Genomic DNA, 27872 nt, shown 5'->3' on the forward strand with positions numbered 1-27872 from the left:
TTCCAGGACCGCAGTCCCGGAAACGGTGACCAGGCTTAAGGAGGCCCACGCTGCCTGGTCTCTGGGGTGGTTTCCTGTCTCCTCAGCAACCCCGTGTCCGAGCAGCTTGCTGGAAAGGTCGATGCAGGAGCCGGGGCTGTGGAGCAAAAATAAGAAGCTGGTGACTGGCAACTGGCCCAGAGTGCCATGAACCTCGGCCCCTTTGAATGCCCTCCCTTGCCCCAACCGCCACCCCCCCACCCCCCCCCCGCCACCGCTGCAACAGGGCAGAAAACTCGCCCATTCACGCTCTCTTGTTTATTTGACAAAATGCCTCAGGGTTCTCCCGTGTGCCAACGTGGGGATCATTGTCATTGTGGTCACAGAGCCAGCCTGTGAATGTCTCAGGGTGAGGCCTGGGCCTCACCCTCTTCTTTCATCTCTGGGCTCACGAGAGTACAGGGCTGGCCAGGGGACAGGCGAGGGGAGAGTGTATAAAGAATGGAAGTAGTCTCGGGGGAAGGGACCAGGCAGTGTCTCCAGCCTGGGGGCATTTTTTGATTCTGAAATTCTGGAACTTTCATTGGCCTTTGCTTTTAAGGCTAGCTGCATCACTCTGGAGTCAAGTGGATCCAGCTTTTCCGGTGGAGAAGCTCCCCCCTTGCCCCTGCCTCCGTGTGTATGTCTGGCTGGGTATGTTTGTCTCCGTTTTTGTCCGTGTGTCTCTGTCTGTGCCCGTGATTCTTCATGGGTCTCTCTGTATATTTCTTTCCCGTATATGGGAGAGGAGGAGGTCCTCCTGTCTCTCTCTGCTTTTCCCTGGATTTGTGTGTGCCCACCTCCACCTCTCATCCCCATCGCCATCTCTCTGTCTCTTTTCTGTGGATATTTTTGTCTTTCTCACCCACCCTTAATGCCCAGAATAGCTGGCTTTCCTGGTGCCTAAGATGATAAAGAATCTGCCTGCAATGTGGGAGACCCAGGTTCCTGGTTCAGGAAGATCCCCTGGAGGAGGGCACGGCAACCCACTCCAGTATTCTTGCTGGAGAACTCCATGGACAGAGGAGCCTGGCAGGCTACAGTCCATGGGGTCTCAAGGAGTCGGACATAACTGAAGTGACTTAGCATGCGCGCATGCAGAGCTCTGGGGTTTTGTTCCCCCTTCTGTTCGGTCCTCCCCAGACTGTCTGACCCGAGAATGACTTTAGACTGTTTATGCCCAGGAGGCTCTGCAGCCAGTGTTTGCTTCCCCAGGTCTTCTTCCCCTTCTCCAGAAAGGAAGCACCTTTGATCATGTCTGTCTGTGAATCTGCGCTGCTTTCTAAAACCCCCAAAGAAAGATTACAAAAGGCTTTTCTCAACATCAACACTGAAGTCCCTTTAGAGACCAGCCGTCTTCACACTCTTCCTCCCATAACCTGCTCATCAGTACAGCAGAGGGTGGGTGGAAGGAGCAGGGCTGGATTTGGGGTCACACTCCCGCCTCTGTCCTCCCTTACTGTGTGGCCTGAGAAACACGCTGACCTCTCTGAGTCTCGAGTATAACAGTGTTTTCCTCCCAGAGCCAAGTAACGACCCACACATAGCCCCTGGCACCAGCACTCAGGAGACATCAGCTCCTCTGGCCCAGAGCCGCCTGCCTCCAGAATGGATTCACTCACTCATTCAACAACAGGGCAAGAGACGTCCCTGGCTGGAGAGCATGGCTGTTCCTAAAGGCCCCAGGAGCCTCCCTTGCTAGGAGCTCCTGGTCATTGTTACCCAGAAACCCTGGGGCAGAGATGAGCAGTATTATCAAGGCCAGCAGGAACCCCTACAGAGTGGAATTCCTATGAAACAGTGTCTAGACCACATTTAAACCTTTGAAACATCACCCAAAGAAATCCAGGTAGAAAAAAGTGACATGAGTAGCCATTGTTTTTAACCTCCCTCCCTTTGTTTGATAAAGAGTCTCTGAGGGAGGTGAAGAGAGGTTACAGCTGGCCCTGCCTAGACCTGTGCACTGCCTTTGGGCTGCCGTTGCAGGAGAGAGAATATAAGCTTTTCTCTTATGTTCTTATCTTTTTTCTTTGGATTCTCACATTCCTTAGCCCATTCATAATCCATGTGTGAAAGCAGGCTCAGGTCCCATATGCTTTTGTGCTCAAAGTTTAAGGGTTCTGGGTGGTTGGATGGATAGATGGATGGGTGAGTGAATGGATGGGTGGATGGGTGGATGGATGAATGAATGGATAGGTTATTGTGTGAGTGTTTAAAGGGACATGATTCTTCCAGGTACACTTCTGTACAACCACCAGGAAAGCCTAAGTGTATTTGTGAGTGGTTTAGAAAGAAAATTAGAGGGAGGTTAGGATAACCTTGTGGTTGCTGCCTAGCTTGTCTTCAACCAGAGCCAAGATGGTAATTATCCCCAGGATCGAATTTCCTGATTGAACAGTCAGGAGCCAAAGAGGGTAGGACATCAGGAGAGCATGGGGAAATGGGCTCAGAAGCTTTGGGCTAAATTCTCTGAGATCTCCTCGGTCTCTGCGGGCGTGTTGTTCACTACTTCCCCACCCTCGAAGGGCACACGTCTTTCATAAAGCAACTGAGCATTGTCTTCCATGTGTCCTAGTTGGCTGAGAGCTCCTCAAGGGAAGAGTTTTTCCTCCAATTTTATTTTTCTAGTACCTAGCATAGTATGTGGCACGTAGTATGGGAATGTATGTGTACTTAGCCGCTTCAGTCAGGTCCAACTCTGTGTGACCCTATGGACTGCAGCCTACCAAACTCCTCTGTCCATGGGATTCCCCAGGCAAGAATACTGGAGTGGGTTGCCATTCTGTCTTCCATTTGGGAATGTTTATAACAATTCTGCTTAGTTAATGAGATACCTTGTGAATTAGTTGTCGTAGGTAGATAGGCGTGCACTGGAGAACTGTCAGAGGCATTGCAGAGAAGATTCCTGTATCATGTGGGAGGCTTACTTTAAGTAGCCAATAAGGATACACCTTCTCATCTATCCATCCATCCATCCACTCACCCATCATCCTCCAAGGAAATCATCCATGCTTGCACTCTTCCAACCATCTAATGATCAACTCTCTGATCCACGCAATATTAATGCAGTATAGGCTAAGTTAATATTGCGTGGATCAGAAAGTTGATCATTAGATGGTTAGAAGAGTGCATTCATAGATGGTTTGCTTGGCGGATGATGGGTGAGTGGATGGGTGGATGGATGGATGGATGGATGGATGGATGGTGTTTTGAGGGGATGATAGGCATTGAACATTTTGCTAGGTGGATAGTTAACTGGTTTGTTGGATGAGTGGTTGAATTTGAATGGATGGGTGAATGAATGGACGGATGGATGGTTGAATTAAAAGATGTCACCTTATTGGCTGCCTAAAGTCCACCTCCCACATGACACAGGAATCCTCTCTGCAATACTTCAGACAGTCTTCAAGTGCATGCCCATCTACCTGCAATAACTAATTTATAGGCTATTTCATTAAGCAGAATTGTTATTAATAATATTTATAAATCTGGGCATGGTACTGTAGTGTATATTACTGGTTAAGGGCATAAGCTTTGGAAACAGACCTGGGTTTGAATCTCAGCTTAATTAAAGCAGTGGGACCTTGAACAAATAAATCCCTTGGCCTGTCTAAGCTATGGTTTCCTCATTTGCAAAACAGAGATAATGGCCCTACCTTGCAGGGTTGTTACGAGGATTAAATGAAATAATTAATGGTAAGGACTGCTCAATGCTCAAGAAGAGGTAATTGTCACCATACTAAAATGTATCCCCCTGTAACTTTTGTTTTCACCAAAAACCAGCTATGTTCCAGATATTGTTAATAATGTTGTGTATTCAGTGACAAATATTCTGAAATAGTCCCTCATCTTTTGGAGTTAAGTTCCAGTTGGGGATCCAGACAATAAAAAAATATATGTGTAATTCCACACAGTGTTAAATGCAATGCAGAAAATTGAAATAGGTCGAGATAAAAGAGAGTGATGTGGTTGGTAGGGGGCAGGTGGCCTGATTGTGACCTGTGAACTAGTGGCAAGAAGAAATATTCAAAGATCTAGGGAGAGGGTATCCCTGGGGGCAGGAATGGCCATGGAAAGGTTCTGAGGCAAAGACAGGCTTGCTCAAGGAAAAGACAAGAGGTCAGGGGTCAAGGTCGATGGTGGGGGAGTCAGGGCGCAGGGATCTGCAGTCGTAACTGCGGGAGGCAGGGCCGCGGGCCGTGGAGTCTGTATCACGTGATGAGGACACAGCCCACGCTCATCTCATCCCCATCCCATCCTCTGGGACAACACAAAAGGAGCCACACTCATGTGGTGGCCGTTCAGCTTCCCAATGACAGCCAACAGGCTCCCCGTCTCCTGACCTCCAGGCTGAACAGTACGAGTTTTCAGCTTTCCCAGTTGGTATTCAGAGACACCTGCAGCTGCTGTGTGCTGAGTCCCATAAACCTAAAACCTGCAAGAAATCAGGTTACACCCAAAGGAAATTCAGCTCAGGAAAGCCAGGAGATTTCTGGTTGGGATTATAATGAACTGAACCAGTAAGCCGTGTTCCTCCCTGAAACTTTGCCCCTGGGGCATTTACAAGGGAAAGAAGGATAAAAGGCATCTTTGAGGCTGCTTCCAGGATAAAGGGGGCTTTTCCAATGGCTCAGTAGTAAAGAATTTGCCTGCAATGCAAGAGATACGGGTTCCATCCCTGAGTGGGGAAGATCCCCTGGAGAAGGGCATGGCAACCCACTCCAGTATTCTTGCCTGGAGAATCCCATGGACAGAGGAGCCTGGCGGGCTGCAGTCCATCGGATCGCAAAGAGTTGGACACAACTGAAGCGACTAAGCACGCACACACCAGGATAAACGACGTCTGGAACCACTTATCTAGGAGCATCTGGTGTAGGATCTGGGCTTTTAAAGAAAAATAAGCAATGACGGGTGGCTGATCTCCTCCCAGGCTGATCCGGGAGCTCAAGCGGGGTCACGACGATCTATCCCTCCCCCTCGCTCAGCAGCGTTTCCCTCCCTGTTGCCTTTCCTCTCCATGGGGGGATAAAATGGCTCTTAGGATCTTCAAGTTTCATGGACTTTGAGACTCTTATCTAGTTCCAACAACAGTCTGGAATTCTGTCTTCTTGGCTAAAAAGCTTGGTTAAACTCTGAACCTTACTTACTGTGTCCTGACTGGCCAAGCCTAAGTCCTGTGACCACTCCTGAAACTGATACTAGATAGAGACCCTCTCCTTCCACACAGAGAATGGGGGAGGTTGATGCCCCTGAAAATATTGGGTGATAAATTTCTCATAGGCACGATGGATCAATTCTAGAGATCTGCTATGCAACATTGTGCTTATGAGGGAGTCAATTCCCTAGTAGGTTGATAAGAAATCTGGGGTCGCCGAGGAGGAGAAAGGGGTCTGGGGCTCTCAAGGAGAGAGAGGTGTCTGAGGCTCTCAAGAGAAAAAGACAATTTTTTTTTTCTACATTGCTTTGTCTTAGCGATATAACAGTGTATCTTGCTCAAGGACACGTTTCTCCTTAACCTTCTGACTAATCTTGTTACCTTAAAATTTGTATACTATGGGCCAGGGTCTGGTAAGACCTTTCTATTGTTAGCTCTAATCTTGTTAATTTCAGATGTATGTTGTGGGAGTGGCTCTGATGAAAGTATATAAGGCCTTGCCAAGACTAGCGTGGGGGCCACTCTCTGTCCCCCTTCTGATGTCTACGTCAGAAGCTTTCTCTGTCCTTTGCTCACTTTGATAAAACTCTGCTGCACAAAAGCTCTTGAGTGATCAAGCCTGGTCCCTGGTCCCAAAGCTAAATTTTCTTCAGAGATCACGAATCCGATACCGTTCACCATAAGCTATCACTTATAATCCACACTACTATCCTGAACACTTAAAAATGTGTTAAGAGGGTAGCTCTCAGGTTATCTGTTCTTTCCACAATTTCGAAACAAAACAAAACAAAATAGATGCTGTTGGGAGGAGAAATGAGAGTGGATTCTGGACAAACAAAAACGGCACGTATATCTTGACATTTCCCAAATTGAAGTTAACTGCTCCTTCCTCTGTGGTTCAGAAATGTACCTCTTACGTGGCTCAGCTCCTCCGGCTTTAATATGTGTACCCGTGTCTCCATCAGTGTTCACAGGGAGGATGTGTACACTTCGGCTCCCTGAGGATGGAAACCATGTCTTTAGCTCCTCAGGGGCCCCCACTCCTGTTTACCAGGACAGAGTAAGGGTCCAAGACTTTCTTGGTTAAGTTGAAACCAGTTTCAGGGACCAAAATGACTACTGTGCCCCTCAAATAGTCCCGGGAAGAAGCATCAGAGAAACACCCGCTGAGGACAGCTGAACTCACCCCACCTCTGTGATCTCCCTGGTTTTCCCAGGCAAAGCCAACAAGAACGTTCAGTGGGATGAGGATTCAGTGGAGTATATGCTGGCCAACCCAGTCAGAATCGCCTTCGTCCTGGTGGTCCACGGCCGCGCCTCCCGGCAGCTGCAGCGCATGTTCAAGGCCATCTACCACAAGGACCACTTTTACTACATCCACGTGGACAAGGTGAGGCCCACCCTCTGATCGCTGCGTGCTGGCACTTCTCTGGGGGTGTGTCTGCCCCTCCCTTTCAGGGGAGCCTTGCAGGCTGAGCAGCTGCCTCCCCCAGGCCATTTGGCCTTGAAGTTCTGTGTAGGTGTGTGTGTGTGTGTGTGCTTGCACACTCATGGGTGTCGGTTTCAAAGCTCCCAACTGTGACTTTAGACTTCCTTCAATGACAATGAACATTGTCAGTCATACCTCTTTTGCTCATGGTCCTGCCCAACGCAATGCCTGCCACTCTATAAGGATAGCTAACCCAGGGGTGGGCCCACTTTTCCCATCAAGGGCCAGAGGACAAGTATTTCAGGCTATACACTCGGTCACACCTAATCAGCTCTGGCACTGTAGCCTGAAAGCAGCCATAAAAACATACACAAATGAATGTGTGTGACTGTTTCAATAAAACTTCATTTACCAAAAAAATCATGCAGCCAGCTTGTTGACCCCTGAGCATCTTGTTCCAGAGGTTCCTGTTGGTCTGCTGATGTGACATGATTGGTCTTTGGTCAAGAAGACAAAGAGGATGCCTATTCAAAAGTCTGATTCTAGCAGGCCTGCCAGAGGATAGTAGAGAAAGTCTGCCTTTCAAAATACTCATCAGGTTTAAATGCAAGCGTTAGTCACTCTGTCGTATCCAACTCTTTGTGACCCCATGGACTTTAGCCTGCCAGACTCCTCTCTGTCCATGGAATTCTCCAGGCAAGGATGCTGGAGTGGGTTGCCATTCTCTTCTCCAGGGGATCTTCCTGAACCAGGGATGCAACCATATTAGATACAACCATATTACTTAGCTTGTTATCCTCAGACCATATGTATCAGTCTTAGAGAAAAATGCAGACTCCCAGGCCCCAGCCTCCACCTGGGGAACCAGTAATGCAGAGTCAGGACCAGGGAATCTGCATCTCAAATTGCTAAAGTAATACTTTAAAAATAATGAAGTTTGTATAACGATGCAGAAAGACACCCCGGGTCTGAATTAGTTACTTGGCAAAGTTCAGAAGCCCTGTCGCCTAGAAGGGAAGGGACAGAGAGGGAGTAAGGGGCAGGGCTGGGGTGTTTTCCGCACTGCTGAATGTCACCCTTCCTCTCCTGGGAAAGCGCTCCAATTACCTGCATCGCCAAGTGCTTCAGTTCGCCAGGCAGTACAGCAACGTCCGTGTCACGCCCTGGAGGATGGCCACCATCTGGGGGGGAGCCAGCCTCCTGTCCACATACCTGCAGAGCATGCGGGACCTCCTGGAGATGACCGACTGGCCCTGGGACTTCTTCATCAACCTCAGCGCAGCTGACTACCCCATCAGGTAAGGCGGCCCTGGCCAGCCTGCTTTGAGGTCCTGCTTCCCCTGTCATATCTGGGAAGCCAGAGGCAGAAGCAACCTGCCTCCCATCTGGAGAAGCCTTCCTGCCTCTGAGATGCTTACTCACTGTCTCTGTAAGGTCTCTCGACATGAGGGCCACGTTGTGCTTGAGAATCATGTGAGCATTCACTCATTCATTCATTCAACAGAGATTTCTTGAGTACATGGTTTTCCCAGCTCTGTTTGAGAACATGCTTCAAAGCCTGAAACCCCTGGCCACGAGGTGCTTCCATTCAATTCAGGGAAACAGACAACTTGCAAACTAAGTATTTAAAATGGTACATCAGAAAAATAAGGCAGAGAGCAGCAGGAGCAGGGGGCAGGTGGAACTGTAATGAGAGTGGCCAGGAACATCCTTCCGGAGAAGAATGGAAGATGGTGATGGAGTGAGCCGCCCAGACAGGGAAAATGGTCCAGCGGAGGGCAGTACAGGGGCTGAGCCCTGAGGATGCCTGATGTGTTCCAGGAACAGCAGGGCTCAGTGTGGCTGGAACAGGGGTTGAAGTCATAAGAAACAGAAGCCAGAGAGAAAACTGAGGTGAGATCATGGAGGGTCTAGAATTTGGCCATTACTCAAAGGAAGATGGGAACCACACGTCGTGTTTGGAGCAGAGGAAGGTCAAGGTCTGACTTAGGTGTTAAACTGAAAAGGACAAAGTGGAAGAAGGGAGGGAGGAGGGTGTGACAGCCTGGGCAGAATCAGACAGGCGTCTCTGGGCTGTTGGAATCCCATGGGTGGGTTTGTTTGGCTCCTATCCAATTTTAACACATGATTGGTTGCCCACATTCTACGACTGGTAGATTTCTACGGAAACTGCAGATCTCTAGTTTCTCCCGGGGCCCTCCCCAGGGCCTGTAGGTTACTCAGCCACAATTATGTGCGGGTGGTGGAGCAACCAGCAGCCCTGGGGCAGTGAGAAATTCAGATGCCACTCTGTCCCTTTGCACAAACATTGATCTACTCTTTACAAGAGGTGTAAGCAAAGAAAACCCCTGGAGATCTCTTTAAAGGGAGGAAAAAAGGCAACAAAGTGAACTATATCTCCTATCAAGAAGGCGGCTCTTTGCTTGACTGTGTTTTCCGTCTCGCGTATTGAAAGGCCTAAAAGGAGAAGTGGACGGGGTGAAGGAGAGGGCCTTCCTTTCTATGATAGCGCTGGGCACAGAATTTCCAGAAGAGCTAGATGAAGGAGTCTTGTAAAAGGTGTTTCATCCAGGCAATTCTCAAACCTGCACAAGAATACAAGACTAGTATAATGACCCCTGCATCACCCAGTTTCAGCTATAATCAGTTCATCTTGTATCCATGCCAATAAAGACCTTGACCCTCTTCCACCAGCCCTGGTGAAGCATTTCTAAGAGGTCAGATGATTATATCTGTAAATATTTCAGTGTGTGCGTGCATGCTCAGTCATGTCCAACTCTTTGCGACCCTATGGACTATAGCCTACCAGGCTCCTCTGTCCACTGGACCCTTCAGGGAAGAATACTGGAGTGGGTTGCCATTTCCTTCTCCAGGGAGTCTTCCCAACTCAGGGATCGATCCCACGTCTCCTGCAACGCCTGCATTGGCAGGCAGGTTCTTTACCACTGAGCCACCTGGGAAGCCCCAAATATCTCAGTAAACATATCTAAAAGATAAAGTCTCTCTTGGAATTTAATGTCAGTATGATTGCATGAGTCACTTCAGTGGTGTCCAATTCTGTAACACTATGGACCATAGCCCACCAGCTCCTCTGTGGTCCATGGGGATTCTCCAGGCAAGAATACTGCAGTGGGTCGCCATGCCCTCCTCCAGGGGATCTTCCCAACCCAGGGATCGATCCCGCATCTGTTCTGTCTCCTGCATTCGCAAGTGGGTTCTTTACCACTCGCGCCCCCTGGGAAGCCCATCAATATGACCTGGGGCTGGATCATTCTCTGCCGTGAGGCTGCCCTGCTCACTGCTGGTATTTGGAAGCACCCCTGGCCTCTACCCATTAGATGCCAGTAGTGGTTCCCGCTCCCAACCACTTGTGGCAACCACAAATATCTCCAGGTGCTGTGTTTCTGGAGGAGCAAAACTGCCTCCAGCTGAGAACTCTCTGGTTCCTGGGAAAGAGAACAGCCTGGACTTGGGTCGGAGATGAACTACTTGCCTTTGAGACATTTAAACATGGCTGGAACCTAATAAACAAAACAAGGGGGCGAGATGAGTATAGGGATGTACAAGGCGAGGGTGAGCTGGAGCCTTCTCCCTCTCCCTTCCAAAGAAGGAGTGTGTTCAGAAACACCCCAGAATGCCGAGCACAGTTGCTGGTGTGGCAGATGCTCCCTTCAAAGGTCAAGATTCCTATTCCCCGGCTCCAGACCTCCCATGGAGGCCTCAGAGGTCAAGTCAGCCTCAGTCAGGAGGTGACATTTGACCAGGACCTCTCAAGGGCAGGTGGGCCAGCCTATGACCTTTCCCAGAATTGCATCAAGTCTCAACGCTGCCCCCTATAGGCCCCGTGTTGATTTGCAAGTTGCCGTTGTAACAGCACTGGTCACTTAGCCAGGTCAGCTGGTCCAGGAGATCAGCATTTCTAGCATTTCAGTATCCAAGAAGATGAGTCCTCAGACTCCCATGTGATGGTTTAAGGCTAGACTCTGAGTTCTGCCACCTCACTCGCAGGTGACCTTTGGCAAGTAAACACAATTTCTGTGAAATCAGATTGTAGTCATGGAACCTAGAGAATTTGGGCACTTAGCTCAGTACCTTTCAGCTCTGAATCCTCAAGCTGGATCCAAGGCTGAGCCTCCTGATCTCTGAGAAAGGTCCAGAAATCCTTTCTCAGACCATGTGCCCCACCCATTTGGGGGTTCGGAGAAGGGAGTCGTCGTGTTCTTAGCTTTGATGCGCCGGTTGTCTGGCCACGCCTGCCGATCTGTCTCTCCTCCGCCTCCCACGGCCCTCATTTCCGTGTCCACCCCCTGCCAGTTCTTCCACCCACTCGCGTTGCCAGCATCACGGCCAGAGGCGCTTCACGCGTCAGGCACTGCTGGTTCCTCTTGCTGTTGTTTTTGTGAAGTCGCCCCACACAAAAACATATGAATTTTGCAGATGAATGGTTTTATCCTGGGCAACTCTGATAGGCTTTCACTTCCCATCTGCCACTCCATCTGTAGCTTCCAAAACCACAACTTCTCCCCTCCCAGGAAGGATGAGCAAACTTAGGAGCCTTCTCGAAGGGGTGGGAGTGCCCAAGTCAGAAGCTTCTATGAGACTCTGAAAACCTGGGTGGATATCCAAGGGCAGTGTTCACCCATCCTGGCTGCTCTGAGCTGTCTGTGATTTGTCATCGCCTGTCCAGTTCATCTGTCTGGCTCTAACTGCCAGCCAGATTCATTGGTCTCTACTGCCCAGTAGCCTCCATGAGACCCTGGATGCAGACAGCCTGGCTGCGGATTCTGCCACCACCGATGGGCCATTTGAATCGGCATGTGTTGCCTCAGCTTTCTGCATCTCAGTGTCTGCACCTAAAAGGCACCCAGTATTGGTACCTATTTCATAGGGCAGTTAGGAGGATTAGAGGAAACAATGCAATTCAAGGCCTTAACACAGTGCCTGACACAGAAAGTGCTCCCCAAAAGCAGATAGTAGTTATCATAGTTGTATAATAGTGCTGGCCCCACAGGCTGGACTTCATCATCGGCTGAGTTGCTTTCCTTTTTCCCTTCACTCATGAAACGACCAGAAGAATATTTCTTGAACTCACATCTCTTTCAAAAGTGGGAAATGCAAAGTGAGACTCAAAGACTGAATGTTTCAAGAGAAACAGGCAAGAACCAACTCGTCTGTGAACAGGAAGACGTTCTTGTGTTTGGAATATGCAAGCGAAGTTATGTTTAAAGAATCTAGGCCTTCCCACTTCACTGTTGACGTGACCGCCTGGCCCACGTAAGCTCTGGTTGGAGCTGTTTTTGCATCCAGTGTGTGAATGAAAATGGAAATTTTCAACTATCGAAACCCTGCTAGGTTTGGAATCATCAAAGAACATGATGCTTTTATTTAATATATTCTGTTTACTGAGTAAGGCTGGAAACTGCGCTAGCATTCTTCAGTCGGATGGACCGCAGACAGGGATGAAACCAAAAGCATTATGCAGTTGGTTTGCGAGGTTTGGGCCAGTGGTAACAGACCCCACACCGTCTGCCACTGGGTCCTGTGTCCTGGAGCAAACCAGATGCAAAGGCTGAAAGTGTCCATGGCCCCTCCAGGGCTCACATTCTATCTGTGGTGTGTGTGTGCGTGCATGTCGTGTGTGTGCAAGCCTCAAGCAAAACCCAGAATCTACTAATTCTGCCTCTTAGGGATTCACAGCAACAAGGTCTAACCCAGTGGGCCCACCATGTGGACATTTAAGCTACCCTTAACCATCGACTCAAACCTCTCTCTTGAGATACCACCAGGGACCCAGGGCAGGAGCATAAGAGCTTTTCTGCAGCTCCTCATCCAGAAAGACCAGCTCAAACAGACAGGGAAGTGGGTGTCTGGGCTTCTCTGCAGCATCTCCAAGATCAGTGTCTCCACGGCACTGACCAAGAAAGACAAACGCCCAGATCCAGCAGACGTTTCCTGTGTACCTACTGTGTGTCAGGTCCTCTGCTGGGGCCTTTAATGTGTGCTGTCTTAATCCTCATCCCTTAAAACATAGCTTCTGGTGTGTAAGAAAGTTTAAAGAGGTTAGTATTAGAACTTCTGGTGAACTGTGCAGGGAAGTTAACCCCTTGATAATACCTAGGCACAGAGTCTAGTCACCCTGGGACCTGGCATAGGACTGTGCATCTGTGCGTAGTCAGTCCCCTACTTTTCATTCCTCTAGTCAGGCCACTGATTCTTGACTGGGTCAAGGAATTCCTGTTGTTAATAGCAAATCACAACCACAGCAAAATGCACTTACAGAACCCAGGATATCCCTGGCATGGTTTTTTTATGTGCTGTCCATTGTCCTGACATGGTCCTCCACACATACTTCGGAGAGGCCATTTTTCAGATGAAAAAAGTGAGGCACAGAAATGTTGAGGAACTTGACCACAAGGATACAGCCAGTGGTCTCTTTTTTCTTTCTTTAAAAATTGAGATTAAATTCACTCAACATTAAGTTAACCATTTTGAAGGGTTCTATCCAGTGGCATTAGTACATGCCCAATGTTGTGGGCTTTCCAGGTGGTGCTAATGACAAAGAATCCTCTTGCCAGTGCAGGAGATGCAGGTTCAATCCCTGGGTCAGGAAGATCCCCTAGAGAAGGAAATGGCAACCCGCTTCAGTATTCTTGCCTGGAAAACCCCATGGACGGAGGAGTCTGGAGGGCTACAGTCCATGGAGTCACAAAGAGCTGGACACGACTGAGTGCACACACACACGCAATGTTGTGCGGCCAGAACCTTTCTCTACTTGCACAGCACGTTCATTACCCCAAGAGGAAGCCCTGTCCCTCCCCATTCACATCCCACCATGAGCCCCTGTCAGTCGCTAATCTGTCTCCATGGATTTGCCTGCTTTGGATGTTTCATATGTATGGAATCATACCGTGTGTGTTTTGTGACTGGCTTCTTTCACTTAGGATAACATGTCCATGCTCTACCCACATTGTGGCCTGTGCCAGTACTTCATCCTTTTATGGCTGTATACCATTCCATTGTGCGGCTGTGCCATAATTTGTCTACCCACTCATCAGGTGGTAGAACCGGGATTCCCAAGAGCTCCCCGAAAGCCCCGTCTCTTGACCCGCTTGGCTTGTGCCTTACAACCTAAGGTGAGGACCTCATCGGGTTTAAGAAGCTGCAACTCCATCACGTGGGCCTCTGCACAGCGTTGGTACCAGGACTTTTACTGCCTGAGCTCTGACGATGCCAGGGTCAGGGTAGGGGTGCTGATCTGTGCACCCTGGTCCACAGAAGCCTGGTGACCTTCCCCGTTCAGCCTGGCCCTCCTCCGCCTGGTTCCATTAGAGAAGTTTGCAGTGATTCTGGCTGGTTGAGACCAATTTGGGGTTGAAGATGGAAAGATGATGGCTTAGGGATGGAGGTCTCAGTTTCCCTTTTTCCCTCCTTCCTTTTTTCACCATCCGAGCCCCTCTGAAAGCAACCCAAGGGTGTTCTGGGGAGGAAAGAGCTCAGGCTTGCCTGAGAGGCCAGCTGAAAATGGTCCCACAGGTAAGATCGAAAGATGGGGCTTCTCTGACTTCACTCATTCATGCAGCAGATACTTACTGACCACCTACTATGTGCCAGACACTATGCTGGCTACCAAGTGTTCAAAGGGAAAGAGAAACATGGTCAGTCTCTGCCCTCATCCTAGTGGTTTGAATCACCTGGGTTTGAATCCCAGATCTTCTGTTTACTAGCTGTGTGAACATGGACTTGAGAATATTGCTTAATGTCTCTGGGCCTCAGCTGCCTCATCTGTAGAATGGATACAACGATGACACCGCCCCATACGGTTGCTTAGAGAGAAAAATGAATTAATGTATGGAACGTGCTTAGCACCCAGCGGGCACTGTCTGTGCAACAGCCCTCGTTATTGATAGAAGGAGTTGGAAACTAGCCAGAAAGATCACATGAATGAACACGTGATCACAAAGTAAGGCAAGTATTCTGAAAGGAAGGACAGATGAAAGAGCATTTAGCAAGTGAAGCTCACCTGCACCTTGGAGCCTGGGGCGGCCTCTCTTAGGAGGCAGCACATGAACTGAGGTGTGTGAGATGGGTAGGGCTAGCTAGCAGTGTGTTCCAGGTAAGGGGATGGCATAAGCAAAGACCAAGGTATAAGAGGACCCCTGACAGGCTTGAGGAGTTAAAATAAGGCTGATGTGACTGGAACACAACCAGCCAGAGTGCCTTACCACCAGTGAGGACAGTCCAGCCAGTTCCTGCAGGGATTTCTGATCACTTGTCCGGTGGTTGCAGTTTTAATGAGAAGTCCCTGGAGAAGGGAATGGCAACCCACTCCAGTATCCTTGCCTGGAGAATTCCATGGACAGAGGAGCCTGACAGGCTACAGTTCATGGGCTCGCAGAGTCAGACACGACTGAGGGACTAACACTTCAAAGCTTCAGCATTATTTGCAACCTGGAGAGATCACTTTAGCTACTGTGAGATAACAGTGGGGAGGGGACTGGGCCGCTGGGGGAGGCCCATGAGGAAGGAGGTGACTGCTGCTGCTGCCATCGCTGGTGTAGAACCACATTCGGGGAGCCCTCCTCCCCAAACCTCAGGCAGAGGCAGGGGTCTCAGAAGCCATCGTGAGCTTCCTGAATCCAAGCAGTGTCTTAGCCTTTTAGGCACAGAGCCAGGCAGCTGCTCATGTGTAGGGCCCAGGCCCCCCATCTGCACAAAACAGCCTCATTCTCAGAATGAGAGCAGAGCACAGCTGGCACAAAGGACCCAGAACGGCCAGGGGCCTGAGGCCATAGTTTTAGAAGAGGACTGATCATGAGACAGGAGGGGACAGCTAAGGACTGTGAAAGAAAGTGGGAGAAACTCCTCTTTGTACTTTTGGCATTAACTGTGATAAAATGTGCGTAACTTAAAGCCTACCATCTTAACCATTTTTAAGTGGTTAAGCACATTCGTGAGTCTGAGTGAACTCCGGGAGTTGGTGATGGACAGGGAGGCCTGGCGTGCTGCAATTCATGGGGTCGCAAAGAGTCGGACACGACTGAGCGACTGAACTGAACTGAAGCGCATTCACATTGGTATACCACGAAGCTCCAGAACTCTTTTCATTTTCAAAACTGAAACTCCACACCCACTAAACTCCCCATCTCCCCTCACCCAGGCCCTGGCAACCAGCATTCTATTTTCTGTGTCTATGAATTTGACCGCTTTAGGAACCTCCTGGAAGTGGAATTAGACAGTATTTTTCTTTTTGTGACTGGTTTATTTCATTTAGCAGAATGTCCTCAAGGTTCATTGATGTCGTAGCGGGTGTCACAATTCCCTTCCTTTCTGGGAGGGAATAAATCCCCCTTGTCTGGAGAGACTATGGTTTGCTTGTCCACTCATCCATCACTGATGGACACTTGGGTGGCTTCTACCTTACAGCTATGGTAAATAATGCTGCTAAGAACATGGGTGTATGAATATCTCATCACCTCCCTGTTTTCAGTTCTTTTAGTTATGCCCAGAAGTAGAATTACTGATCATATGGTAATTCTATTTTTAGTTTTTGAGGAACCTCCATACTGTTTTTCATAGCAACTATACCAATTTACATCCGCACCAGCAGTGCACAAGGGTTTTGACTTCCCTATATCCTTGCTCATGCATTTTTCTTTTTGATAGTAGTGCAGGTATTTCTTATTCTTTTTAAGGAGTGTAAGTTCCCAAAAACAAGGGCCCTGGAACCCTTGGAAGTTTTGAGTAGCAGACATAGCTCTCAGTAGACCCATGCGGTTAGCTCCAGGAAATTATCTCCCCATAGGATCATGGCCCTCAAATGATTCTTCTAGAACTGCTTCCCAATCCATATCAGCTCCCCCTTCTAATTCCCCATCCTCTGAATAGGACCACCTGTTCACCAGCAGCTGGAAACCTGTGTGGCCTCCGTCTCACTGTTCCAAGGAGGCCTGCGTATTCTCGTTCTAACCCTGACACCATTCCCATGTGCATTCTCACCTGTGATTCCTCCATCTCGGCCCAAGTCAGATCGTCATTGCTTCACACCTGGGTCTTCAGAGTCCCCCAAGAGGACATAGTCTGAGCCAGACTCTGAAAACAAGCTACAGCCTCTCCAGGGCCGTATAGAAAGGCCAGAAGCCACCGCCTTCTCTGGGAGCAGCTTGCAAAATATAATCATCTATTCAAACAGGTGTGCAGTTCACTTCCTGGCTGGGTGCTGAGCCAGGCTGAATGCCAGGGGCTGGGAGATGCGGCAGAGGAATGGATCTGCCACATTCACTGAGGGCATTTATAGTCTATGAGAGAAATGGAGAGCATGTTGATCAAGTAATGTCAGGGTGCCGTGATGGGAGGAAAGGAGGAGGTCCCACCTTAAGGAGCCTGGTCAGGGAGATGAGGTGCTTTATGATTGTTTTTTTAATTGAGGGATAATTGCTTTACAGAATTTTGCTGTTTTCTATCAAACCTCAACATGAATCCGCCATAGGTATACATATATCCCCTCCCTTTGGAACCTCCCTCCCATCTCCCGCCCCATCCCACCCCTCTAGACACAGAGAATAGACTTACGGACGTGAGGAGAGGGTGAGATGTGTGGAAAGAATAATATGGAAACTTACATTACCATATGTAGAATAGATAGCCAACAGGAATTTGCTGTATGGCTCAGGAAACTCAAACAGGGGCTCTGTATCAACCTAGATGAGGTGCTTTTAAAGACTGAGGTTTAAAACCAAGTCCTGAAATGAGGCCCACTGTGCAAAAGAGGGGGTGGAGGTACGGCAGAGTGGAACAGCAGGTCACTGATCTGGGGGAGACACAGGTATTCATCCCCTAATTACAGTACTCAATAGCAAGGTGAGTGTTGGGTGGAAAATGTGTTAGCCTCAGTACTTCATGGGAGGTCATATTTGGGAGCCAAACACCAGATCTTTGGGTTCAGCCATCTCTCCCACTGACCACGTTCTCAATATCCAACCGCTTTTGTTCTTTGGATGTTCAGAGATGCACACCCTCTTTCCTGAGACCCCAAAGCCCAGGTGGACACCATCCAGGGAAAGCTCCACCCAGATAACGTGCAAGTTGGAAGAGTGTATCTGCTGGCACAGTTGGTCATGAGGCAACTGGAAAAACAGGCCTGTAATTACGCCGTTAACAGTTGTGTTTGCATCTAATAGCAAAATAATCATTTCCCTAGCCCTGTTATTTTTCAGCCTGACACAGCTCACTCCTGCCTCTGGAAACACAGTTTGCTTTCCCCTTGCTGGCTGTCCTGGGTTTCCCGAGCTGTATTTTTGGCTGGACAGCTCTACAAGCTTTCTGGAGGCGAGGACCAACCCAGAGCATCCCCTGGACAGAGCAAGGCTGGAGTTCTTACAGGACACAGATGAGAAGCACCAACTCCTCAGAAAGTTGGGGTGGAACACTCACTGTGTTGGCTCAAGTAGATAAGGAAGGACATCCCTGGGAGAATGTAGGGAGTTCACATAATCAGTGCAGAAGGTGGCAAAACTCAAGGCAAGAATGACATGACTTTTCTCACTCAGGGGATGCCCTGTGGCTTAAATACTTTTCAGTCATAATGTCCGTTCACTGGCTGGCTGTTTTCTCTTCTTTCATTACTGAAAAATGCTGAGTGCTGGGGAAAGGAGGTGGATGGTTTTATCTTGAGTCATGTGCCCTGGCTTTGGCCAACCCCTCAGTCATTCCTTCATCCGTCACATACTTATTGGCATCCTATTGGATTCCAGGCAATGCTGTAGGCCCACACTGTCCAGTAGAACTTACTGTGCTGATGTCTAGCTCAGCAGACACCAGACACATGTGGCTATTGAGAGCTTGAGATGTGCTTTATGGAACCAAGGAACCAAGTTGTAAATGTGGTTTGATTTTAATGTAAATGTAAGCAAATAGTATATTAAGCAGCATGATCCTTGTTGCTCAAGCTGAAGTAGTGAACACAATGGTTAAAAGAAAACTCCTGCTCTGGTGGACCTTGTCGTGGGGCAGGAATGCTTCCACTGAGAGAATTACACTGCTCTGAGCAAAATAAGAGAGTGGATGCTGCCAGTTCAGAGACAAATATGATCTCCAGCCTCTGCCAGTTTAATTGTCTCATGCATCCCACATTGACCATGCATTGAATTTGGTAAGGTATTTATTTTCTTCCTAATGCCTCCCTCCTCAGATCTCATAATTCTTCCTCTTGGCAGAAGCTGTCTACATGTCCATAGACAGGATATTTCCAGCCATGGGCGTCTTCCTATCCAGTGCATTGAGCATGTTTGCTTCTCAGGAAAGCATCATTGATGTGGTTTGTCCACCAGAAGCCAAGAGCAGGGATGCTGTGCCCTCTGGGATGCTAGAGCACATCCAGGTGTATCCTGGGAATTTGAATGTGAGTCCAAGTGGCCCACAGTGTGGGTGATCAGCCCTGCAGAGCCTCTTATCTTCCCCTGCCTCCCTCTCACACATAACTACAGGTAGAGATTATTCTCAAGGGCTTTCTAGAAACAGCATGTCTTATAAGTCAAATAGGATAAAGGAGGGGAGTTTCTACCCCTTTTATAGATGAGCATGGCCCCAACAGACAGGGTTAAGGTCCAGTTTTGGGGTGGCTAGGGGGAAACTCTGTGTGTTTTGTTATCTTCATTATTCATCATCATCATTCATTTTCTTCCTTCCACTTGCTATCATCTGAGTCATTGACCAGCCCAGAAAATGGTCAGTAGTGGACTCTCAAAGGAGATGCTTGAGGAAGCCCTTCAAGATTCTCCAGACTCCCGTAGATGATATTAGCTAGAATTTCATGAGTCCCGTTGGTCTTTGTATCCATAGTTCACATCCACATCGGCTGGATCTGGAACCCACAGGTGTGGAGGGCTGACTGTAAGATACTTGGGCATCCTCGGATTTTGGTGCACGTGCAGTGGATTCTAGATCTGCAGAGGTGCAGATCCCGAGGGGCGGCTGTATTTACTGTGTTCAAGATCCTGGGCCAAATGATTTCCATATGTTATCTAAAGTCATAGAAACCCCAGAATGTGGATGCTATGGCTGCATCCCATTTTACAGATGTGGAAACTGAGGCTGAGAGAAGTTAAGGAATTTACTCTGTGTCTCACAACCAGTATGGATCAGAGCTGGGATTGACATCCATGCTTCTTTCATCATTAGAGGAAAAAGAAACCTGAATTCTTCACCTGCAGGTTGTATTGCACCCACTGGCAGTTCTGGACCGAAGCTGTTCCACTCATTCTTCCCCCTTCTAAATCCTCTTCCTCTTCATCTGCAAGAGAAGCCAGGAGGCAGAAGTGCCCAATAACCAAGCGAGGCGTGGTGCACATCAGTACCTGACTCCAGAGCCACTGGCATTTACGAGCTGCTGAGAGGTCATCACTTTCTGCTTTGGTCCTCAAAGCATCCTCAGAGGGTTGGCATCAAGAAGGGCCCTGAGGCTGAGTGGGTGTGAGTGACTTGCCCAACCAAAGTCACACAGCTTGGCAGGGGCCAAACCTGTGTTTGAAGGCAGGTGCAGCTGACTCCCAAGTGCAACGTCTTTCTACTCTGCCCAACCGCCTCACCCAGAGGCTGGCTGGCAGTGGACCCGCCCCACCCAGGGAAAACGCCAATCACAAGAGCACCACCCTGCCATGCGACTGTGACAGTAAGCGTGGTCCCATTTCCAGATGGGCTTCCCCTCTGGCTGATGGAAGACTGGGCTTTACCAGTTGTGTTTGCTCTGAGCGTGGAGCTAGTTCCTCCAACCAGCTGTCCTTCCTTAGCTGGCAACGCCTTGCTTTCAAATTCCTTTATAGTCCTTCCCCTTTGGATTTCAGACTCTCCAAACCCCTCCCCCAAACTGCCAAACTGAGGTGCTAATGGAATTCTCACTCATTTAAGCCTTAGCCTCAAGCAGCATAATTAAGACTGAATGTCTGCCGTCCCTCCAAATGTGCACAGTTGGTCCAGTGCAGAACGGAAATGATACTGCCGTGTTCTGAGCCATTGCTCTCTCCATAAGCGCACGTGAGCAATCACACCACATCATCCTGACCTGGGTTTGAATCCTTTCTGCATCCTCCACTAGCTGCATGATCCCAGGACAGGTGGATCTGACCATCCTGAGTCTTGATTTTCTCATGTGTAAGAGGGAGACGATAACGTTACTAGCAGCCGGGTGAGTATCCAAGCTCCGCCTGAGGTCCAGCTCTGCAGGCTGATACCCAGCTGCGTGTGGACACAGAGGCTCAAGCCTGGCATCCACGTTCATCCTCACGTTCATCCCTCCCACCATCTAAACATTGGGCCCAAGATGCTCAACCGTGGTGATGGCATAGAGAAGAGAGAGGTGGTCAGGTCTGCCAGGGAGCCCTTAGCTTCCTGCATCCACCTAGTTGCACGAGTGGAAGAGACAAGAAAAGATATGATGGATTCTGGCCCCAGGTGGTCAGGTGCAGCCTGGATTTGAAGCAAGAAACATGAGAAGAAAGTAGTGGAGGGCTTCCCCGGTGGCTGAGTGGTAAAGCATCTGCCTGCCAATGCAAGAGACGTGGGTTCAATCCCTGATTGAGGAAGATCCCGCAGGCCGTGGAGCAGCTAAGCCTGTGTGCCACAGCTACTGAACCTGAGCTCTAGAGGCTGGGAAGAGCAAGTACTGAACCCACATGCCGCAACTACTGAAGTTCAAGCGCCCTAGAGCCCATACTCCCCAACAAGAGATGCCACCGCGATGAGAAGCCTCCCATTGCAACTAGAGAGTAGCCACCAGTCACCACAACTGAGGAAAACGCAGTGCAACAACAAAGACCCAGCAGAGCCATCAATCAGTCAATCAATAAAATATACACACACACACACATATGTATAGTGGAATCCAGCTGCGAGGTTTCACCAGACAGTCAGCCAGCCCACTAATAATCATGCCCCAGCACTGAGTAATCATACTCTCAATCCTTCTTCCCTTTGGGTGAACCGAAGGAGATGGGCAGAAGGAGGCCTGATATGGGAAACAAGGCCGGAGCCCTCTCCCCACAGAACTTTCCTCCTAGGATCATTATAATAAGGGATAATAAAACCCAGAGCCTGATGCAGAGCTGGGCATTTGTTACGCATGACCAGAAAATGGGTCTCGTTATTATTATAACAAAAATTCCTGGGCAGTTATTAATTCTGGACCAAAAACCTGGTCACTTCCTTCTCTCCTTCCTTCTCTCCTATAATTTATGACTCCACAGTGTTAGTCACTCAGTCATGTCTGAGTCTCTTATGACCCCGTGGACTATAGCCCGCCAGGCTCCTCTGTCCATGGCATTCTCCAGGCAGGAATACTAGAGTGCATTGCCATTGCCTTCTCCAGGGGGTCTTCCTGGCCCAAAGAGCAAATCCAGGTCTCCAGCACTGTAGGTAGATTCTTTACTGTCTGAGCCACCAGGGAAGACCCTGGTGGCTTCTGTACCCTTATACTAAATAGAAATGTGGCCCACAAGAGAGCAGGCACACACACACCTTCGAGGCAAACTGATCTCTATAGAGTCAAGAGCTGAGAGCTCTTCGCTGGCGCTGAAACATCTCTGGATGCACGGGAAGGTGAGCAGCCCTGGCCCCCAGCATCCCTCCCTGCTGCACGGCTCTTTGAAAAGAGCTTTGGTGTTGATCAGCCTTCTCAACAGCAGTGGGCTCAAGTAACACTCTTGAGTCACTGTAGCTGCAGTCTCCTGAAGGTTCAAGGTGGAAACTCCCTCCAGAGTTCTACCCGTGGATCTCCTCTTCAACCTCACCTCTCCCATCCCATCCCCAGGCTCAAGTAGTCTGCCCTGACCAACCTGGTGGCCACTACAAGCCTCCCAGGCAGGGTCCAAAGCTGTCAGATGCCAGCTATGACATCTAGATGGGTTCACAGCCTGGGGGGTTGTCACAGAGTAGAAGCCAAGGCCGAGAGCAAAGTCCCCTCCCTCCTTCTGCTTACTCCTGTCCATCTGAAGTGAAGCATCCCTATCAGTTCCAGACTGAGCGTCTGGAGCCCACATTCTGGCCTTGACCCAGTGCCCATAACCCTGCTTAGTTAGAAAGAGAAGAATGGGAAAGAGGAGTCCATTGGGTGGTGCCAGCCAGCCTTCCTGGGACAGAGCCTCAGTGGGATCCCACATCAGTGTGCTGTTCCTTTGTAGAGGAGGAATGGAAATTGCGTCCCCAAGAGCCTCTGGCTGTCTCCTGTGTCCTCCAGAGAAAGTGTCTCCTTGGTGCCATTTAATTGTGTTCATCAGTCAACATTACTTGGCAAGCCCAGCCAGGGGCACAAACATCGACACCCCTTTCTGAGTGTAATTGTGCTCTTTGAGATGCAGGAATGTGGTTTAAGGCCAAGCAGTTTTTGATTACAGAGTCAATCTTTGTTTAAAAGTTTGCCGCCCTGGGGAAGTTTCTAACAAGTTACTTTAAACAATGCATTCTCTGGACACCTACAGCTAAATGGTCCCATTAATCCAAATTGCTTTGCCGGGATTCGGTGCATCCATTCAGCAACAGGGCAGTGTCCGAGACTGGCTTCATTGAGAGGGATGACTGCAAAACCAAGCGGTGGCTGCTTGTCATGAACCAATCTGCCAGGTGATGCCCACTCCCCCCACGTGTCCCTGCCTCAATTCATCCAGCCCCGAGCATGCACAGGGTGCTGTGCTAAGTGCTTCGATGGTCTCATGTAGTCTCGCCAGCCATCTGGTGAGGTAGGACCTCATCCTCCCCATTTGCGAGACGAGGGATGTGAGGACTCTTCCAAGGTCACTCATCTACTGAGAGATGGAGCTCAGACGTAGACCTTCCTGTCCTTGACCACAAGCCAGGGCTTCCCAAGTCGGAACCACAGTGAGCCAGATGGTTTACAGTAGTATGCAGACAAGGTTTTGAAATGGCAATATTTATCTGTAATAGTACATATAAGGAAAAAGTAACATACCCCAGATCTCCAAAGTTGATGTTTTCTTTTTTTAAAAAAAAGTTGATCTAAATAAGAAAATGTTAGCAAAACAAAATACAAGGAGCGAGTGGCTCTTCAATCATTCAAAAATATTTATTGAGTGTCTACTATACAGGGCTTCCCAGGTGGTTCAGTGGTAAAGAATCCACCTGCCAATGCAAGAGATGCGAGTTCAACCTCTGGGTTGGGAAGGAATGGCATTTCCTCCCGTGGAGGTCACGAAGAGTCAGACACAACTTAGTGACTGAGCGCACACACTTGCACGTCTGCTGTACACAGCGGGCACTTTTTTGGGTTCTGGGATATAGCAGTAAGTAAAGAATATTCCTGGTGTGCCCCACCCCCGTGCTGATGAGAGAAAGAAACGATAGATAAGCAGATGGGTAATGTGTGAGTTGGAAATGTGTCTGAGGAAAACTACAGCATTGGAAGGAGAAGGGTGGGCTAGGAAGATACTTTGGTAAGGTAGATATGAAAAACAGTTGACAAGAAAATGTATGAATGACCAAAAAAGAACAGCATAATGGTAGGCGTTGACAAAACCTTTTTATAAAAGGCCAAATAGCAAATAAAATATTTATTAATTTTAGGTTAGGTTTTGCAAGCCGGATGGTCTCCATCACAGTAGCACACTTCTGCCAGTATAGCAATAAGGCAGGCATAGGCAGTATGTAAACAAATGAGCATGGTGGTATTCCAATAAAACTTTACGTATAAAAACATGTGTTGAGCCATAGTTTCCAGATCCCTGCACTAGACCATTCTGCTGGATCTCCCACATTTCAGATAATGGCCTTGCCCAGACCTGTCTCAGCCTTTGCAAATTTAGTTCCCCATGCACCTACCCGTCTTCCCAGGCACAACCTTTCCTGCATTGTCTCAGAGGAGTCTGTCACCCAGGTGCCAGCTTTGATGGACTTTTTGCTTCAGCTTTCAGGACCCTGGATAGAGAAAGAGTGGGCGAGATTCCCAAGGCCTTCTGGTCAACCTCATCTGGAGCCTGGCCTGGACTCCAATCTAGCCATGGGTAGCTGAATTTGACATAAAACAACAGTGTCCTTTTACTTTATTTTTCTCCAAGCTGCCTGGCTTTACCAATCCTGAACTTGAGCTAGGAAGCAACACGTAAAATGCATCTCCCCCGTCAGTATTGCCAGACCAGGGCCAGCCAGAGACATGGCAATTTGTTCACAGAGGGGCTTCCATTACTGTAGGTCTATCTGGCCCCCTAGTATGTGTCAACGAGAGCAGACTGCATGTTCTTATCACTCAGCCTTCTCTGCATAAACCCATCAGAAATGCCTGGTGCCCCTGTGCCACCTTCTTCAATCTGAATCAAAAAGGCTAATGACCTTGAACCCTGAGACTCTCTGATTTCAGTACTTACCCCAGCTTCCTTCTCCCCCTCAAAGCACAAGACTCGTTTATCTTTCCTTGGCTGATCAGGCAAACTGCCGACTAATACCTAATGCCAGCTAATTCTCAAAGATTTCCCAGAGTGTCTGGACACGTGTTCCTGTTATACCTTCTGTAAATCTGGTTAATCTCGTGTGTCTGGTTACCCATCATCTTTCTGCCTAGATGTGTCTGGGCTCCCTGTCTATAATTTGTCCCACGAGACTGCCACAGGTTGCACTATTGATTTGGGAAGAGAGAGAGAAATTTTCAACCAATACAATGACCACAAAATCCTTTCTGATGAAATATCAGTTTTAGTTCCTCACTCTTTATTGAAGTATAGTTGATTTACAACGTTGTATTAGTTTCAGGTATACAGTAAAATGATTTCAGTTATACACACACACATACATACACACACACATACATACACACACACACACACATACACACATATATATGGGACCCTCACAATTTATTGATCCACTCATATAGTCAATCTGTTGACTGACTAGTCAGCACATGCTTAGTGGACACATAGAATATGCCAGACATTTGCAAGGATATACAGTTACAGCCACCAATAAGCTAGTTAACACTCCTGTCCTCATAGATTAAGCCATTTAATAATTACATCCTTATGACATTGTTAGGCCAGAAGTTCATATGCATGTAATACAGGAAACCAACATTCAGCCTTTTCTCTTCAAGGAAATCAGGGAAAGCTCCTCTAGAGAAGTGTCCTTGGACTGAGAGTTAGAAGAAGAGAAGGAACCAACTGGGTGAAAAAAAAAAAAATAAGGGACAAGTGTTTTAGGCAGAGAGGGCTGCATGTGCAAAGGCCCTGAGGCATGAGGGAACATGGTTCATGCAGTAAGTCAAGAGAGTGTTAGGTGGACAGGGTGTGGTAAGGGGATAAAGAAACAGAATAAGGTTGGAGAAGCAGGCTGGCCCAGATGCTGTGGGACCAAAAAGCCCTGAAAGTGAAAGGGAAAGTTGCTCAGTTGTGTCTGACTCTTTGTGACCCCATGAACTATATAATACATGGAATTCTCCAGACTAGAATACTGGAGTAGGTAGCCTTTCCCTTCTCCAGGGGATCTTCCCAACCCAGGGATCAAACCCAGGTCTCCTTTATTGCAGGCAGATTCTTTACCAGCTGAGCCACCAGGGAAGTCCAAGAATACTGGAGTGGGGAGCTTATGCCTTCTCCAGCAGCTCTTCCCAACCCAGGAATTGAACCGGGGTCTCCTTGATTGCAGGCAGGTTCTTTACCACCTGAGCTACTAGGAAAGCCCCTAGTTTATACTAAAAGCAACAGGTTACCTGTGAAAAGTTTTTTATTGGAAAGTGCCATGATGGGATTGCTTTAGCTCCTAATCAATTGCTTGGCAGTGGGGAAAAAAAGAAGGAATAAAAGTCAAGAGCTATACCAAACTGCTGGAGGAGGGGAGATGCAGTAGCTAACTTCTCTGCTAGTGGATATGTACATGACAACTCAGGTAATTACTTTCCATCAGGCTAGTCCCCCCCTGTTGCTTCATTACGGTTATTTTCTCTCTCTGTGCTGTGCTTTTCCACCCCACAATGATTTTCTTAGTCTCCAGGCCACTGGGTTTCCTAGAGAGACACTGTAACCTGGAGTTGGACCCAAAAATCCTCCTCCTCGTCTCTATTTAGCAGAAATTTTCTGGGACTGAGGCCATGGAAGGATTAGAGGGTGCATTGGGGAAGTCAGCTGACTCTGAATCCAGTCTGTCCCATTTACTGGTTGTGACAAGTTGCCTATCCTCTCCTTTCCTCATCTGTCAAGTGGGGACCATCACGGTCACCTACCTCACATCACAGTCACAGCCTCCGCCATGAGGATGAAGCTGTGAACTGCAAAGTGCCTTGTCTGACACAGAGAAAGTGCTCAGCCTGTAAATGTGATGATAGGATGACAGTAGTATAAATCCACTAGTTTGACAGTTTTGCGAAGTGCAGAAACAACATCTATTTCTACTAGGTCGTGTCTTCAGGTCCAGGTGCCCTGCCTGGCACATAGCAGGAGCTCAGTAAGTCCTTGCTGAAGTAAGAGATTGAGGAGCAGCGCCTGTTGCTGTTTATTCCCAAGTGATGAAAGAATCACTGATTCTTTATTGCTTGTTTTTCACTTCCATGATTATTACAAGCATCTCTGGGTTTTCTCCTGGATTGATGATCAGTGGAAAGGTTTTTGTCTTTACTTATTTCTTTTGGCTAAGGGCATTTTCAGATCGCTCCACCTTGAAAATGGAAAACATTCCAGTGTCAGAGAGTCAATTTCAGAAGAATGAGCTGTGGTGGGTTCTTGTAAGTCCTGAAGTTGGCTTAGCCACTTCTCCCCTTAACTGGGCGGGGATGGGGGGTGGCCAGCACGGGTACAGAGGAGTCCCACCTGGGGGCTCAGCAGGCCAGCATGTCATACCTGTCCAGCCACATGCCAGCTCCCTTGCAGCCAGGAGAGGACTGAACGTTGTATGTGATCCCCTGATGTCGTAAGGCGGGTATCTAAGCTGTCCCCACCTCCATGAGATGGGACTAGGAGGCAGACACTGCAGCTGGCCACTTTCCCTCCAGTTTCCGTGACCAGCCCTGTATCCTCCAGACCCCTTTGGTGAAGCCTTTGGAGACTGAGGTCAGGTGGCCAGTTACAAGTTCCTTCTCCTGTTAAATGAGGGCTGTGTAATCTGCATGAATAATTTAACCTCTCTGTACCTCATCTGCAAAATATGTGATGATAACAGCACCCACTGTAAGCAGTTGTTGGGAGGACAAAATAAAGAGTCAATCTATATCAGTCACCTAGAATGCAGGATTTATATCCTCAAGAGTCATCATCCTCATTATCATCATCATCACTGTTATTAGATAAG

The 27872-nt window shown here is 48.5% G+C and overlaps 1 protein-coding gene across 1 annotated transcript in view; it reads left to right on the forward strand.

Moving 5' to 3' along the window:
* The window catches only part of XYLT1 (xylosyltransferase 1), a 350305-nt gene that overhangs the window by 256539 nt on the left and 65894 nt on the right, over positions 1-27872 (forward strand). Inside the window, exons 4-5 of the mRNA XM_018040831.1 lie at positions 6391-6563; positions 7698-7900. Coding sequence (XP_017896320.1) covers positions 6391-6563; positions 7698-7900 — 376 coding nt within the window. The remainder of the gene's footprint in view (positions 1-6390; positions 6564-7697; positions 7901-27872) is intronic.

Source organism: Capra hircus, chromosome 25 (assembly GCF_001704415.2).
Source record: "Capra hircus breed San Clemente chromosome 25, ASM170441v1, whole genome shotgun sequence".
Lineage (NCBI taxonomy): Eukaryota > Metazoa > Chordata > Mammalia > Artiodactyla > Bovidae > Capra > Capra hircus.